Source organism: Nyctereutes procyonoides, unplaced genomic scaffold (genome assembly GCF_905146905.1).
Source record: "Nyctereutes procyonoides isolate TBG_1078 unplaced genomic scaffold, NYPRO_anot_genome, whole genome shotgun sequence".
Classification (NCBI taxonomy): domain Eukaryota; kingdom Metazoa; phylum Chordata; class Mammalia; order Carnivora; family Canidae; genus Nyctereutes; species Nyctereutes procyonoides.
The window spans coordinates 55,274,842-55,290,520 of NW_026575140.1; the positions used below are offsets into that span (position 1 = coordinate 55,274,842).

At 47.6% G+C, this 15,679-nt stretch overlaps 1 protein-coding gene across 1 annotated transcript in view; it reads right to left on the minus strand.

Annotated features, from left to right (window-relative positions):
• Window positions 1-7,230: 7,230 nt before the first annotated feature.
• GLP2R (glucagon like peptide 2 receptor) overlaps window positions 7,231-15,679 on the minus strand; it is a 48,900-nt gene continuing 40,451 nt past the window's right edge. The window contains exons 13-14 of the mRNA XM_055305259.1: window positions 8,584-8,625; window positions 7,231-7,578 (exon numbers count right to left, since the gene is read on the minus strand). Coding sequence (XP_055161234.1) covers window positions 7,231-7,578; window positions 8,584-8,625 — 390 coding nt within the window. The remainder of the gene's footprint in view (window positions 7,579-8,583; window positions 8,626-15,679) is intronic.

The following is a 15,679-nucleotide window of genomic DNA, read 5'->3' on the forward strand; positions in this document are numbered from 1 at the left end:
CCTCAGACACAAGGGTGCATGGCCCCTGCGGCCACAGGCTGGGGTGCTGGGCCTGGTGTGACAGGGAAGCAGGCTGCATGGAGGACTGTAACACTACAAGACACCATTCCAGGCGGTCAGGTGACCCTGGAGATGTGCCAAGTGCTGCCAGGGGGGCTGACTCCTCCAGAGGGTTGGGGAAGGTGTTCCCAGATAGAAACATTTCAGTTAAGGCCCCATGGCCTGCAGGTGGGGGGTTGGGGGAGGATAGGGGTCAGGAAGCACAGGGTCCCAGAGGGCAGCCCCCTCAGAGACACTGAGGCAAGAATGAGAATGTTATGTTCCAGGACTGGAAAAGGCCAGGGTAGCCAGGGAGCCGGGGGAGGAGCCCAGGGAGGAGCCCTGGGAGGAGGGAGAGCTAACTGTGAGTTATGCCTAAAAGGTAGGCAGGGACCAGCATGCCAGGCTTTTCTGCAGTCCATGGAAAGATGGGGCTTCTCCGTGGGGTTTGAAATAGGAGGGACTCATGTTTGTAAGAGAACCCTCTGGCCGGGAGAAATACATCAGAGGGGCAGGACTAGGAGCCGGGAGCCTGGACATTATACTTTTACAGTAACCCCAGGAGTCCTCAGCAGAGGAGACCCGCCTGGAGAGAGTAGGACCGCTCTGGAGATAGGATCCTCCTCACTGGCTGCAGGGGGAGGAGGGATGACAGGAGTGGCTGGAATGGCAGAGACAGCAGCCAGGTTTGTGGCCTGGGTGCTGGGTGAATAGTGATGCCATCTACCATGATGAGAAGCTCAGGAAGGGTCCTTGGTCTCAGGGTTTCAGGAAATGATGACAACAAGTTCAAGTTGGATATGGTAAGAGAGGTGGAGGCCCTCATTTTGGAGACGAGGAGGAGGCCCAGAGACTGCAAGCAGCCTGCCCAGGGTCAACCAACTAATGAGCAAAGGCTGTCTGGGGCTACCCACTGGGCTACATTGCCTTGTCACGGCTCTGGGGCCTGGGACACCTTGGAACCCCACCAGCAGGGTCTTAATAGCCTTGTACTCGTTGGGGAGGCTCATCTACTTTCTAGGCTTAAGCTCCAAAATGAGCTCAGAAAAATATATGGAGGTCCCAGACACTTGACTGACCTATATGCAACCCCCTGAGGCAGGGGAGCCTCCAATTGGGAGTCTTGGGGTGACACCCCCACCTCCACAGTGATAGAACAATCACCACTGCTGGAAAGCACTGCTCTTCATGGAGGGTGTCTGGGAGCAATCCTAACAGTCAGTATAGAGCCATTCCTGGGAACCAGGCATCCTGCCCCATGGTGTAGATTGGGACACTGAAGCCACAAAATAAGAACACGTTTGGCACTTGAACTAGAGGCCCTTTGATTACACTAGGCTACCTCAAAAGCTTGGGCCTGGACATGACAGGACAGAGAATTCTGGTTTTGCATAGGATCAGAGCTGGAAGGAGGAGAGGCTCTACACAGGATGTGGTCCAGCGGTTCTTCAAGGAAGAGAGTCATTATTAGAATTACCTGCCCAAGACACCCCTCCAGGACCAGACTAGTGAGTCACTCAGAAGAGTCAGCTCAGGGGGAGAAGAAGGATCTTGGGTTCAGCTCAAGGTAGCTCAGGGGTAGACCCAAAGGGCTCCAGTACTCTTTCCACCACCCCACACACTGCCCTACATGAGTGAACCTCATTTGTTGGGGAGTGAGGTTGAGGGCTTTTCTCTGGAGTTGGAGCATCCATGTCATTTGAATTTAAAGGCAGAGACACAAGGGGCACCTGGGTGGCTCAGTGGTTGAACATCTGCCTTTGGTTCAGGCCATGATCCTAGGGTCCTGGGATTGAGTCCTGCCTTGGGTTCCCTGCAGGGAGCCTGCTTCTCCCTCTGCCTGTGTCTCTGCCTCACTCTCTGTGTCTTTCATGAATAAATATATAAAATTTTAAAATAAAGTAAAAGCAGAGACACCACATAATAACCTTGTTGATCTATGATTCAATGAAAGGCATAAAGGGGCCACTGAATCTTCTATGGCCAGTGGAGAGCTCAGTAGTGCTAACATAACTAGCACGTCTTCTGTTACCTTGGGGCGGCAGGGCCACTTGGGCTGGGTCCTGCCCCGCTCTAGGGTTCTCTGTGGGAAAATGCTGAGAGAATCCGGAAGTGGTGCAAAGGCCAACTAGACTAAAGAGAAGAGAAGGAGGTGGAGGTGGTGTTGAGCTACGTCATCAAGACTCTTTCGGATGCAAGGGACAGAAAACCCAACACGGATTGTTGTGGCACAGATAGGAATTTATTGAGTCATGTAAAGGAAATCCCAGGAGTTTTGCTAGCTTTAGGTCTGGCTTAATCCAGGGGCTCCCACAATGCCTAGGGACTCCTCTCCTTCTCCTGGCCCTCACTTTCTACTGTGATGGCTCCATTCTCAGGGAAGCTTTCCCTCCTGCTCTGGCAAGATGGGCACCAGCAGATACAGGCTTACTCTGCCATGGTTCCAATATCAGCAAAAAAGGGGTGGGGGGTGAGAATCCCAGCCCATGTCCCAGGACCATCTCTCATGGGCTCTTGGTTATATGCCCATCCCTAACCCAATATCTGGTGCCAGAGGGCTGTCCTGCTGGGATTGGCTGAGCAGAATTTGTCCCCAGCCTTGGGGCCGAGAGTGCAGCTGAGACAGCTCAGACGTCATGAACTGGGAGTGGGGAGATGTATAGTTCCCAAGAGGAAAATTTGGGTCCTATTAGTATAAGAGAAATAGATTGTTAAAAATAGATGTCCACTCTAGGGACCTTGGCGGGGGGGAGTCATTTCACATCTAAATTTCTGCTTCCTCACATACATGTAAACTCAGGGGTGGAAACGGGTCTGTTCAAGAGCAGTAATCCAAACTGCTCTCACAGGCTCCAGCCTCTTGTGTAGTGCCCCTTTGGTATGTCTTAGCATCCTCAGTGGTGTCCCTGACAGACTCACCAGTAGGTCTCTCAATACCAGGTGCCATTGCTACATTAGATACCACCATTCTCACCTCAACCAAGGCTATAGAACTTTTAAAAAAATTATACATATTATTTATTTGTTTATTCATAAGAGACACACAGAGAGAGAAGCAGAGACACAGGCAGAGGGAGGAGCAGGCTCCCTGCAGGGAGCCCAGTGTGGGACTCAATTCCGGGTCTCCAGGATCACACCCTGGGCCAAAGGCAGATGCTAAACTGCTGAGCTACCCAGGGATCCCCTACTCTGTATTTGAAACATGTTATGTACTTAAAGCTAACTGTGGAAGAATCTGGATAGGTACTGTTGAAGGTTTGCAAGATGGTTTAATGAAGATGAAGGAAGGAAGGAAGGAAGGAAGGAAGGAAGGAAGGAAGGAAGGAAGGAAGGAGAGAAGGAAGGAAGGAAGGAAAGAAGGAAGGAGAGAAGGAAGGAAGGAAGGAAGGAAGGAAGGAAGGAAGGAAGGAAAGAAGGAAGGAAGGAAGGAGAGAAGGAAGGAAGGAGGGAATAGAGGAGATCATGATCTGAGCCAAAGGCAGATGCTCAACCACTGAGCCACCCAGATGCCTCGAGGCTACAGTACTCCTGATATACATACCCAAGCTATGCACTGAGCTGCTGGTGAGCCTTCTGAGTTAATATTTGTGGCATAGGGCCACAGGGAGTGGCATGTGTCACGGAAACAGCTCTTGTCACTGCCTCCTGGCAACAGCTTTCTTGAATGTGATTTGTGGCTTCCCTTTGTACACCAGGGCTCAGGCCTTGTCCATGGAGCCAGATGGGGACACAGACACCCTATTTCCCACTCCAACTCCATTTCTGTTGCTTGAAGGCCACACAAATTTATCAGATGAGCTCAGGTAGGTGTGTGTGTGTCTCAACTGAGGCCCTAGCTGGGATCCCACCCTTCAAAAAACAAAATAAAACATCTCCACAAAACTGGGCCAACCACACTTAATGTCAATTATTACTCAGAGTTGTGAGAATCAGTCAAGTCTGTTCTTAACGAAGAATTTCTAAGCTGTACATGTCACAGACGGAAGGCTTATTTATTTGGACTTCAGCAGAGCATAGTGAGTTTTGGAGGGGAGGTGTCACTTGATTCCTTTTCCAATGTCTTCGACCTTGGTGACATATGAAAGCCAGGCAGGTGGCTATGGCCCCCAAAGCACAGGCAATAGAAGAAAATAAACAGATAAACCAGACTTTATCATGACCAGAAGCATTTGTCCGTCAAGGGACACCATCAAGAGGGTGAAAAGACAGCCTACAGAAGGAAAGGAAATATTTGCAAATTATATATCTGGTAAAGGCTTAAAATCCAGAACATACAAAGAAATTCAACAACTTAACAACAATAACTACAACAAAAAACAAAAAACCCATACAGCCTCATTTTTAAAAACGGGCGAAGGGCTTGAATAGGATTTCTCCAGAGAAGATATGCCAATGTCCATAATCACATGAAAAGGTGCTCAACATCTTTAGTCACCACAGAAATGCAAGTTAAAACTACCCTAGCTACCATGTCATACCCATCAGGATGGCGATGATCAAAAAAGTAGAAAGTAAGTGTTGGTCAGGACTGGATAGATTGGAACCCTTGTGCACGGCCGGTGGAATACAAAATGGTGCAGCTGCTGTGAAGGATGGCTTGGTGGTTCCTCAAGATATTAAACAGAAGGACCTTAGGACTCAGCTGTTCTCCTCCAAGGCGTCTACTCAAAGAATTGAAAATAGGGACTCAAACAGAATCCTCTGCACACCCAAACCCACAGCGGCATTTTTCACAGTAGCCAAAATGGGGAAGCAACCCAGTGTCCGTCACATGGTGAATGGAATAAAATATTTCATCCACACAGTGGAATGTTATTCTGCTGTGAAAAGGAAGGAGGTTCTAGTATATGCTACAAGATAGATGAACCTCAAGAGCAGTGTGTTGAGATAAGCCAGTCACAAAAGGACAAATATGGTGAGATTCCACTTATGTAATGTACCTAGAGCCATCACATACTGAGACAGGGTGTAGAATGGTGGTAGCCAGGGGCTGGGCCTAGGAGATACGGGGTTAGTGGTTTGCTTTTTTTTTTTTAATATTTTATTTATTTATTCATGAGACACATAGAGAAAGAGGCAGAGACACAGGCAGAGAGAGAAGCAGGCTCCCTTTGGGGAACCCAGATGCAGGACTTGATCCCAGGACTCTGGGATCACGACCTGAACCAAAGACAGCTGCTCAACCACTGAGCCTCCCAGGCATCCCATGGGATTAGTGTTTAATGGGGATAGAGTTTCAGTTAGGAAGGTCAGAAAGTTCTGGAGACCGTTGGACAACAGTATGAATGCACTTGATGCCACTGATTTATAGACTTAAAAATGGTTAACATGGTAAATTTTATGTTCATATATTTTACCACATTTAGAAAAGTTAAAAAAAAAAAACAAAATCACTCAAGAATTTCTAAAAATACCTATGTCCAGTCTCATTTACACCAATTCCATCAGAATCTCTGGGTCATGGCTAGCCATCGGTGTTTCCAAGCAAGTTCCTCAGGTGATTGTCAGGCCAGGATTGAGACCCACTAAGCCAGATCTTCAAAGCACCAAGAAAGCGAACAATCTAGGGGTTGGTCTAGATGAGGGGAGACACTTACCTCCCACCCTTTTGGCCTCTGACCTCTGTCCCCTCCTGCCTTCTCCATCCCCTCCTCTGGGTCCCCAAGGAGGCTCAATGCCACAGCCCTTTCCTTCACATCTATCCAGGAACTATGCTCCAGATTCTCAGGACACAAGAGACCTTCAGCACCCAGTGAGAAACACGTGTCAAAAAAATTGACCTGATAGAGACTCAATTAAATAAACTTGTTATTTTAATTGTTAAGGAGACATGAGCAAGCGGGGTGTGTGTATGTGTGTGTGTGTGCACGTGCCACCCCATTTGGGGAGTGACGAGGCAGGGAGGACATATTTACAGATGCTTTGGGAAAAAAATAAACTTCCTTCTCCTATTCAAGGTCGGGTCCTGGGTCACTGATCCCCAACAGCATCCGATGCTTCCAAAGACATCTCTGTCCCATGTTATCAACGAGTATATACTGGGCACCTAGTCTGAACCTGCTGTGCTGGGTGCAGGCTAGGAACACAGCAGGGCCCCAGCTCCCTAGAAGCTAACAGACCTGAGCAGGGAAGGCAGGGATATTTAGAGCAGGGAGAAATTAGAAGGACGTATACTTTTAATGATTAAGCTATGTATGATCTGGACACCAAAAAAATAAACCTTCGCTTTGTTATGCACTTGCCCAGTGCCTCTGCTCCAGTTTCTCCTCTTGGCAAGCAGAGCTGGAACTCCAGGGGGGAGGGCGGAAACATGGAATCAGTGAGATAAATAATATTTTAGGTGCAATTGTTTAAAAATAGAAATTCACGCCCCAAAATCCGTGACAGGCAAAATACCAATGTTTTCAATAAAGTCAGGATCAGACTCTGCATTTAGATGAGCTGGTCTCTTGCTGGTCTCACCCTCATCCTGGCGCTGTGCTAATAAAAAGTCATCTTTAGAAATGGCCCATCTGCGGAAGCTTGCGGATTTTTTTAATGTTGTGTTAAAATATTACTTATCTTGAAGATTTTTTTTCCAGTGCTGTCTTAAATCTTGCACCCAAGCCGGGTTCCTCACCTACCTCACCCTAGTCCCCACCCTGCTGGCAGTGTCCTTGACAACGGAGCTGCTAGGCAAAATAGTGGCCTTGCAATGTCATTTGAATTGCGGATCACGTATACCCCGTGGGATGCACTTACACGAGAAGATTATTCGTGGATCTGAAATGCAAATCGAATTGAGCACTATGTGTTTTAACTACTAAATCTGGCAATACATCCTGATGACTGCCCTACCGGTGCTCCCACTAGTGTAAGGCTGTATCTCTCTCATCCCATGGCAACGTACCCACCCAAATACACATGCATTTTTGCACACTCCAAAGCAACACTCTTGGCCATTAACGTGTGTTCCCCTAGAATCTTCCTCCTGTGGTTTTCTTCCAGCGCCCTGCTATATTGCTTTAGTCACTGAGCCCGACCCTAATGGCCCGGGGCCTTGCTCAGCCTTTAGGGCATCCTCCACACTGGGTCTGAGCATCAGAGACCTGGACATGAACTTCACGCCAAAATGGGCGCAGTGCATGGGGAGACCCCGAGGGCTCTGTGGCACATGCCACTTCCTTCCTCCCCGGGCGGTGGGCCTCCAGCCTAGATCTCACTCTCTTCCAGAATCTCTTCCATGGTGTGGGTCAGGGTGAAGTCCCCGTCGCTGCTCTCGGACAGGCTGCTGCCCCGGGGCCAGGCTGCGTGTCCCCGTGGGGGCCGGGGACCCAGTCCCCCCAGGCCGTGCACGGCCAGGTGCAGGAGCTGTCCATGGTTGTTGCCACCACCCAGCGAGGGCTGCAGCTTCTCCCGTGTCCTCGTGCGGCCTGCCTGGGACAGCTTCTTGGGACATTTTCCCAGGAACTGGAAGTCTTTCTGCAGGACCCAGGCACTGCAGCCCGAGTGGCGGGCCAGCAAGAAGCGGACCCAGTGCTTCCGCAGCTCAGCCTTTACCTGCGGGGATAAGAGGGCGGGTTACTGTTCCCGAGTCACCTGGCCGTGTGTGTGTGTGTGTGTGTGTGTGTGTGTGTGTGTGTGTGTGTCCTATCAGCAATCACTCACTGCATGGCTCCCATGTGCCACCCCCGGGAAAGTTACCTTCTAACTGTGGAGATGCACAGAGAGGAGTAAACAAGCCTATGTGTGCACAGCGCACGGTAGTGACAGCATGTGGCTACTGAGCAGGACAGTGAGGCGAGGAGACAAAAATTTGAGATATAAGTGTTCCAGAAAGGACTGTGTAGAGGTGGCATATGACACCTGCCTGGTGGACAAGGAGCCCCCCCCCCCCACCGTAGGAAGACAGAGGTGACAGCAGTGAGCAGGAGGGAAGTGGGTTTTGCTGTCCAGGAGCTTACATTCTGGGGGGTGAAAGAGGGCCTGGAGATGCCACCAATTCCTAAAGCCAGGAGGAAACCGCCTGCCCTCCCACTTTCAAGCCTCTTTCCAGGAAGCAGAGAACTGGTAGGGATGATTGATGATGATGATGATGATAATGAAAATCACCATAGTTACCGGGAACCCAGAAAGCTCAGAGCCACACAACAATAACCAGGAGCCGCTATTATAACCATTTTACAGATCAGGAAACTGAGGGCCAAAGAGCTCTAGGAACCCGACGCACTCAGACCTGCTAAGTGGGTGAGTCACAGCCAGAATCCCAATTTTTGGACTCCAAAGTTCAAGCAGGTTCCCTCTGTCACATTTAATGAATGCTCCCTGAGTGCTCCCAGCAGGGCCAGAGCGGGGATATGAGCCTCTTCCGTGCATCCCAACACCGTCTCCCATTCCTCTGGACTGCCCCCTGCTCGCCCTACTGGGTGCTCACAGTATGCATTTGCCCTGGGTACATGCTGGTCACTGCACCATGTCCCCCATCACACAACCAGAAACCTGTGGGGGCTACAGGACGCCAGCCCCAGCCTCACCAGAACCCAAACGGCAGCTTCGGAGACGTACCTCTCCATTGGCAAAGCAGTACTGCAAGGCCACAAGTAATCCCTGCAAGCAAAGGAAGATATGGCATGAGGTTTGCCTCAGGAGAAGATGTGTCTGGGAGTGGCCTGGAGAATCCAAGCCCCCCCCCACCCCCCGCATCCGGGAAGCACCCAGAAGAGTCAGGTGACTACATTGCTAGCGTTAACTGGAGTTGGCCATACTGGTCACATTAGCTTGGATTTCACTGGGATCTCTTCTGACTTTGACCTCCACCACCCATATCAGCCCAGGTATGTGCTTAGATGCCTACAGGTTAATGATGAATAAATCCTATATACTTTGTGTTATTCATTCAATTATACAAATATTGTACAAAACTGCTGTCCCATTTCTACTTGTTCATGGTGAGCATTGCTAATTTTTTTTTTGGCCTCAATTTTATTCTTTCCCTTTGGGAACTGATGCTGCTCTACTCTCTGGGCTTCTGGCAGGGTTGTCGATCATGGTCTCCATGTTCTAGGATGGCCATCACCACAATAATCAGCCCAAATGGTCAGGGGACCCAAGCAGGGCTGATGTGAGTTCTTTTGCCTAGGAATGGAGGAAGGGTTGCACTCTCTTCCCCGTGTTTGCCAACTTTGTGGTCAAAGTCAGCCTAGAGATACCCATGGGTGTCTTCCCAGCTGCAGGGAGTCAGCTCGTCTGAGGATGAAGCCAAGAGAGAGAAAAGCTGATGAAGCCAAGGTAAGAGACAAGATTTCCAGTCTCGTATGCATACCTGGATCCACCAATGCCTGATCCTGAAGTTTTCATTTATGTGACATAATAAATAACCCCTTCTTGTGTCAACATTTCTTTTGAAAAGATAGATGATTCCATGCCCATGGTTTCTCATCACATGTAGATTAAAATTTAAAAATCTCCTAACCACAGAAGGCACCTGGGCTCTGTGTCTGTGTCGCTGACTTTATCCACTTCTTGTTACCCGCTTGCCCTCAGCCACTCCATTCCAGCCACACTGGCTTCCTCCAGCATCTCAAGCTAAGGTACTAGTTACCTGTCACTGTATAACTCAGTGGATCAAAACAGTCAAGATTTACCATCTCACACAACTTTCTACGGGCCAAGAATCCAACGGTGGCTTAGCTGGGTATTTTGGTTCAGGGTCATCCTTCAGGTTGCAGACAAGATGTTGGCTGGGACTTCAGTGTTCTGAAGGCTTGACTTGCTTCCAAGATGGCTCATATGCCTACCAAGTTGATGCTGGTTGGTGGTAGGAGGTGCTGGTCTCTGCCACAGAGCTTTGTGAGTGTCCTCGTGACAAGGGAGCTGGCTCCCCAACCTGCCCTGAGTGGGTGACCCAAAGGAGCCAGGCGGAAGCTACAACTTCTTGATGACCTGGCCTCAAAAGCCACATTCCTTCATGTCCACAGTACCTTAGCAGTCATGCAGATCAACCCTATTCCTTGTGAAAGGAGACTCTGTGGGGCCATGAATACCAGGAGGCGAAGATCCTTGGTGGCTATATTGGACACTAACTAGCACAACTCATTGCTTATTGAGGTCCCTTCATGCTTTCTGTCTTCTGGACCATTCTTCTCTCAAATCTCTGCCTAACTGGTTTCTCAAAATTCAGCTCTTAGCTCAAATATCTGTAAAAGAGAGAGATCTTACCCGACCGCTCAATTTTTTGTAGCCTCTCCAGTCACCGTGAGCTGTGAGCTCTCTGATTATATTCTTTGCAGCCCCAGAATTATGTTGTTATTACTGGGTAACTTGGTTCTTAACTGTCCCTCCCTGCCCCCACCCAGCAAGGCTGGCGTCTTTATCCAACCTTTTCACTACCAGACACCCAGAACCAAAAACAAATGCCTGGCACATGAGAGGAGCTCAATCCTTTCTGTAAAAGGAATATGTGAGTGAGTGAGTTGGGTTTCTGTTACTAACAATACAAGAGTTTCGCCTTGTACAATGCGCGATGATTTCTAAAATACAACAGGACGGTCTCCTTCTGTTGTCTTCCTTGTCATTTATGAAGCATTGTGGGCACCAAGGGTCCCAGTGGAAACGACAGGCCACCTTTACGTGGCATTTCCATTTCCAAAGCACCTGTGTTGGGGAAGTTTCTGGAGAGGCATACCCATCTTGATGTCGGAAGATTTTTCTGGATTCACTGCCTGACTGCCAAGAAGTCTGGGATCAAAGCTGTTGTAGCTCGTGACTGTCTTCCGGCATTTGTTGACTCTTATGCTTCCTGATGTGATACCCAGCTACGCTAACCTGCATTCCACGGCCTCCCCAGTCATGTGAGCATCTGTGGCAACTGGGCTGTGTGTCTAAAGTACTAGAGCTCCATACATGTGCAGGACCCAAGTGCCTGAGTGTTTGTGGTGGGGAGGGGAACAGCGTAAAATGGCAGGACTCACAAGGGAAGGACACGTTTCTGACTGAAGAGTGAAGGTCAGAGTGCAGACCGACTCTCCCATCTCTCTTGATAATATTTCTCTCACCCCCTGCAGCTGGTAAGGGAGGTTTGGTACTGGGAAAGGAGCTGATATTATAAAGGGATTATAACATGTTGCCCCGGGGGAAGATTTTTATGGTCTTCCTTATGGAGGCTTAGAGATTTGGCGTGCTGGCTATCTTGATGTCAGTCATGTGTTTGGATTCTGCTCACCAGTGTGGGATTTTCTTTCTCCATGCACCCTTTATTCCATGGGGATAGCTCCTAAACAGGGGCGTGGTGGTACCAGTTTATCACTGCCACACACACACACAGTCTCATTGGGGGTTCCTAGTTGCCCCATACAGTGGCAGGGAGATTATGCATGCCCTTGAGCATATGATATTAGAAGAGGTAGCTTTCCCCTGTTGGAATCCTCACAAATGAGTTATCTAAAATAGGATTCCACATCACACACATGTCTTTCACTTCTTTGGGTTCTTGACTGACTGTTTTCAGAGGCTCCTGGAGTCCGGTTAACTCTCATTCTAGATAAAATGAGTGTGAAGGGAGTGGTCCCACAGAACAGATGGCGCTCACTTCCTATGCCACCACCACTTGGTGACAAGTCTCTCCAAAGATCCCTTGATGGTGAAATTCTCTATGAAATAAGCTCTTGGAAGAGTGAAGGAGCCTCCAAGCAGCAAGGAAAGGCCTCTGTTGGGCCCATGACAGTTCCTGCTGATGCACTAAAATATGACCCACTGGATGTGCCCCCACACATCTGCCCACTCATGCTGTCACCTCTGCCTGGGAGGATGGAGGGGAGTAGTGCAGGGGTACCCAGAAGTACTCTGTCCATGCACAGGCCCTGTCAGTGTGTTTCCTGGCTCAGTTTGTACAGGAAGCACAGGATCCTCATGTTTCTCAGTGATGCATGGCAGCAGGCAGAGCTCTAGTTGCAGGACCAAAGTGAGGTGGTGAGTCCCCAGAAATGGCCCCAAGGATCTCTCCTTTCCCTATAGGCATATGTTACTTCTCACATGAAGTGGTGGACCATGTTTCCCCTCCCCTTGAATCTGTGACTCCTGTACAATGTGGTGGAAGTAACCTTCTGGTACTTCCGAGCCTATACGTTAAGAAATCTTTGAAGTTTCTACCTTCTCCCTCTTAGAACATTTGTTCTGGGGATGCTCTGGGAGTCCAGCGCCAGGCCCAAGGTGGATGGAGAGGCCACGTGGAGGAGAACTGATACTACATTCTATGATCAAGAGCCTCAGCTGAGCCCCAGCCAACAGCCCGTGTCAATGTCCAGCCATGTGAATGAATCATTTTGGATGTTCCAGCCCAACTGAGCTTTCAGATATTTTCAGGCTCATTTTAAAAATTGCATGTATCAAAAATATCACCCTGCTGAGTCCAGAAGGCCCAGCTTATAGAATCATTAAAGATAACAACACAGTTCCTGCTTTGAGCCATGAAGTTTTGGGGTAGTTTGTCACAGAGCAATCAGTGGAGCTGCTAACACAAGCTCCCTTGCCAGTGGAGTCTGATAAAAGCTGATTCTTCCTCAAAATCTGTCCCATGTAGTTCCCCCATAAGCTTCTGGTCCTCAGAGTGCCTTGGGCATGTGAGCTCAGCTGACCAAGGGCTCACATAACCTATCAAGCCCTCAGAGGAAGAAAAGCCAACAAATACTGCTGACATAATAGCTATTGGTTCTTGTTTCATTGCTGACAATGAAATTGTTTCTAATTTATGATTATCTTTTAAAGAAGGTTAACACCAAACAACACAGGAAACCTGAATTATTAAAGCTTCACCATTGAAATCCCCCCCCCCCAAAGATTGAAATATATTAAACATGGTTTCGCAATGAAAATAAGCAAGGCCAACAATGGGTTCTGTGTTGCAGCTCAGAGCCACACACAGCTCAGCTCCAACAGAAGGAAAAAGGAGCCAGGGCACCTGAATGGCTCAGTGGTTGAGTAGATATCTGCCTTTGGCTCAGGGTGTGACCCCGGGCCCTGGGATCGAGTTCTGCATTGGGCTCCCTGCAGGGAGCCTGCTTCTCCCTCTGCCTGTGTCTCTGCCCCTCTCTGTCTCTCATGAATAAATAAATAAAATATTTTTTTAAAAAGGAAGGAAAACGGAGCCATCATTCAATTGCCCAGACCATGTGCCCCAGGCTCTGCCTCTGGCCTTTGATGAGCATGAGGCACTATGACAGAGTGCTTCCCAGCAGGGGCTCAACGTCCACAAAGAAACCTCATCTCTGATGACTACTGGCATGCAGAAGTCCTCCTCTGAGTCCTCTGTCACTAAAGTGGTAGGATAATTTCTCCCTCATGGTGACAATGTGAGGGTTCTATGAGATCAAAAGCATTTGAAAGTAAACAGATGTTTTCTCATGTTCCATTTTATTTTTTAATTTTTTTAAAGATTTTATTTATTTATTAATGAGACAGAGAGAGAGACAGAGAAAGAGAGAGGCAGAGACACAGGCAGAGGGAGAAGCAGGCTCCATGCAGGGAGCCTGACATGGGACTCAATCCCAGGTCTCCAGGATCACGCCCTGGGCTGAAGGCGGAGCTAGACTGCTGGGCCACCCAGGCTGCCCTTTGTTTTTGTTTTTGTTTTTGTTTTTGAGACACGGTTTTGCAGGATATAGAATCCTTGGTTGAATTATGTTTCTTTCAACATTTTGATTATGTCATATCACTGCTTCCAGACTCCTACAGTTTCTGATTTGAGTCACTTGTTTGTTGGTCCCTGTGTGTCATGAGTCATTTTTCTCTTACTACTTTCAAGAGTTTTCTCTTCGTGTTTGGCTTTCAACAGTTGAACTATAACATTTAACATTTATAACATTTATATAACTATAACTATAACATTTCTCGGTGGGGATCTCCTTGTTTTATCTTCTTTAGGATTCATTGAGCTTTCTGGATTCATAGATCAATGTTTTTCATCACCTTTGGGAAGTGCACAGCCCTTATTTCTCCAAAGAACTTTTCTTCTCCCTTCTCTCTCTTGTCCTTCTGGGACTGTATGCTGAAATGCTCAATGGTGTTCCACAGATCTCTGAGACTTTTATTTTCTTCATCCCTTTTTTCCTGTTTCTCAAATTGGAGCATTTCAACTGACCTATCTTCAGATGTATTGGCTTTTTCTTCTGCCATCTGATTCTGATATCAAGCCTCCCAAGTGAAATTTTCATTTTCATTATTGTACTTTTCAACCCTAGAATTTTTTCAGGTTGTTTCTTATTTTGCAATTTCTCTCTGTATTGAGATTTCCTAATTGATAAATCTTTGTCATCATGCTGATCTTTAATTTCTTTTTTTTTGATCTTTAATTTCTTAAACATGATTTCTTTCAGTCCTTCAAACATATATTTTTTGAGGATTTTAATTTTAAGTAATCTCTACACCCAATATGGGGCTCGATTTCAAAATCCTGAGATCCAGAGTCACACACTTTACCAACTGAGCCAGCCAGGCACTCCTGAACATATTTATAACAGCTTCTTTGAAATTCTTTGTCTGCTAAGCAACCTCTCAGAGAGTTTCAGTTGACTGCTTTTCTTTTTCCTGAGTAAGGGTCACACTCTTGTTTCTCTGCATGTCTCATAATTTTTTGTTTTTGTTGTTCAAAACTGGAAGTTTTATTTTTTTATTTTTTAACAAACTGGAAGTTTTAGAATCTGATTCCCTACTCCCTACTTCCTAGGTAGTTGCTTTGTCTGGGCCATTAGTTCTGTGAGACTTTTCTCCCCTGTGTTATACAGCTCACTGATGTCTGTGCTCATTTCAAAAATTTTTGGCTTTGTGTTTAAGTCTGGGCTCCTGATCCTGTTTATAATAGCTTAACAATTAGTCAATGATTGATCAGAAGTCGTGTTCAATCACCTTAAATCAGTAAGACTTCCACACTCTTTAATAATGGACCTGTGTGTGGCTTGGGGGACCCATTCCAAGTTTAGACAGTTGATAAATCTTCTATGGCTTTTACTTTCTATCTCCTGTGTCTCCTGGATGTGTGTGCAGGAGCTTGTGTTCAGCCAGCAACATGTGAATATCCTCTCTGGTCTCCCCTGAGTGTGTATGTAACCTTGCACAAGCCTCCAGCCTACCAGAGAAATATTTTGGAGCTGATCAAGGCCCATGATATGTCTCATTCCTCAAATCCCCCTGTTGAGTTTCTGGCTAGTGTGCCAGACCGTTTCTCATCCCAGCTAGGATGACCGTCTTAGGCTGTGACATTTTCATCTCTCAATCCTTTGCCACTGAGATCACTACTGTATCTGACAGTGGCCAGGAGTGTGGGCTTTTCCTGCTCTCTGATTGATCTACATCAAGTCAGCCCCTTATTGCAATGAAGCTGCTAGTTTTCACTAGAATTTCCTCACTGACGGAGAGGTTGAAGGACCAGTGCATTCCAGGCTAAACAAATGGACCCCACTGTTGTTACTCAGATTTAACAATTTTTCTTGAATAAACTCTTCTCAGCCTTTTGTATGCCTCTGGCTGGTTTCCAGGGCCCTCACATCATTGCTGTTGACAATCTTGTGTGATTTTACTGTTGTTTCTTGGGGGAGGGGATTGCTTGCCAAGTGCCTCTTTCCTCCATTCCATAAGTCCTGCCCTGTACTAGCATTTTGCAATGATTAGT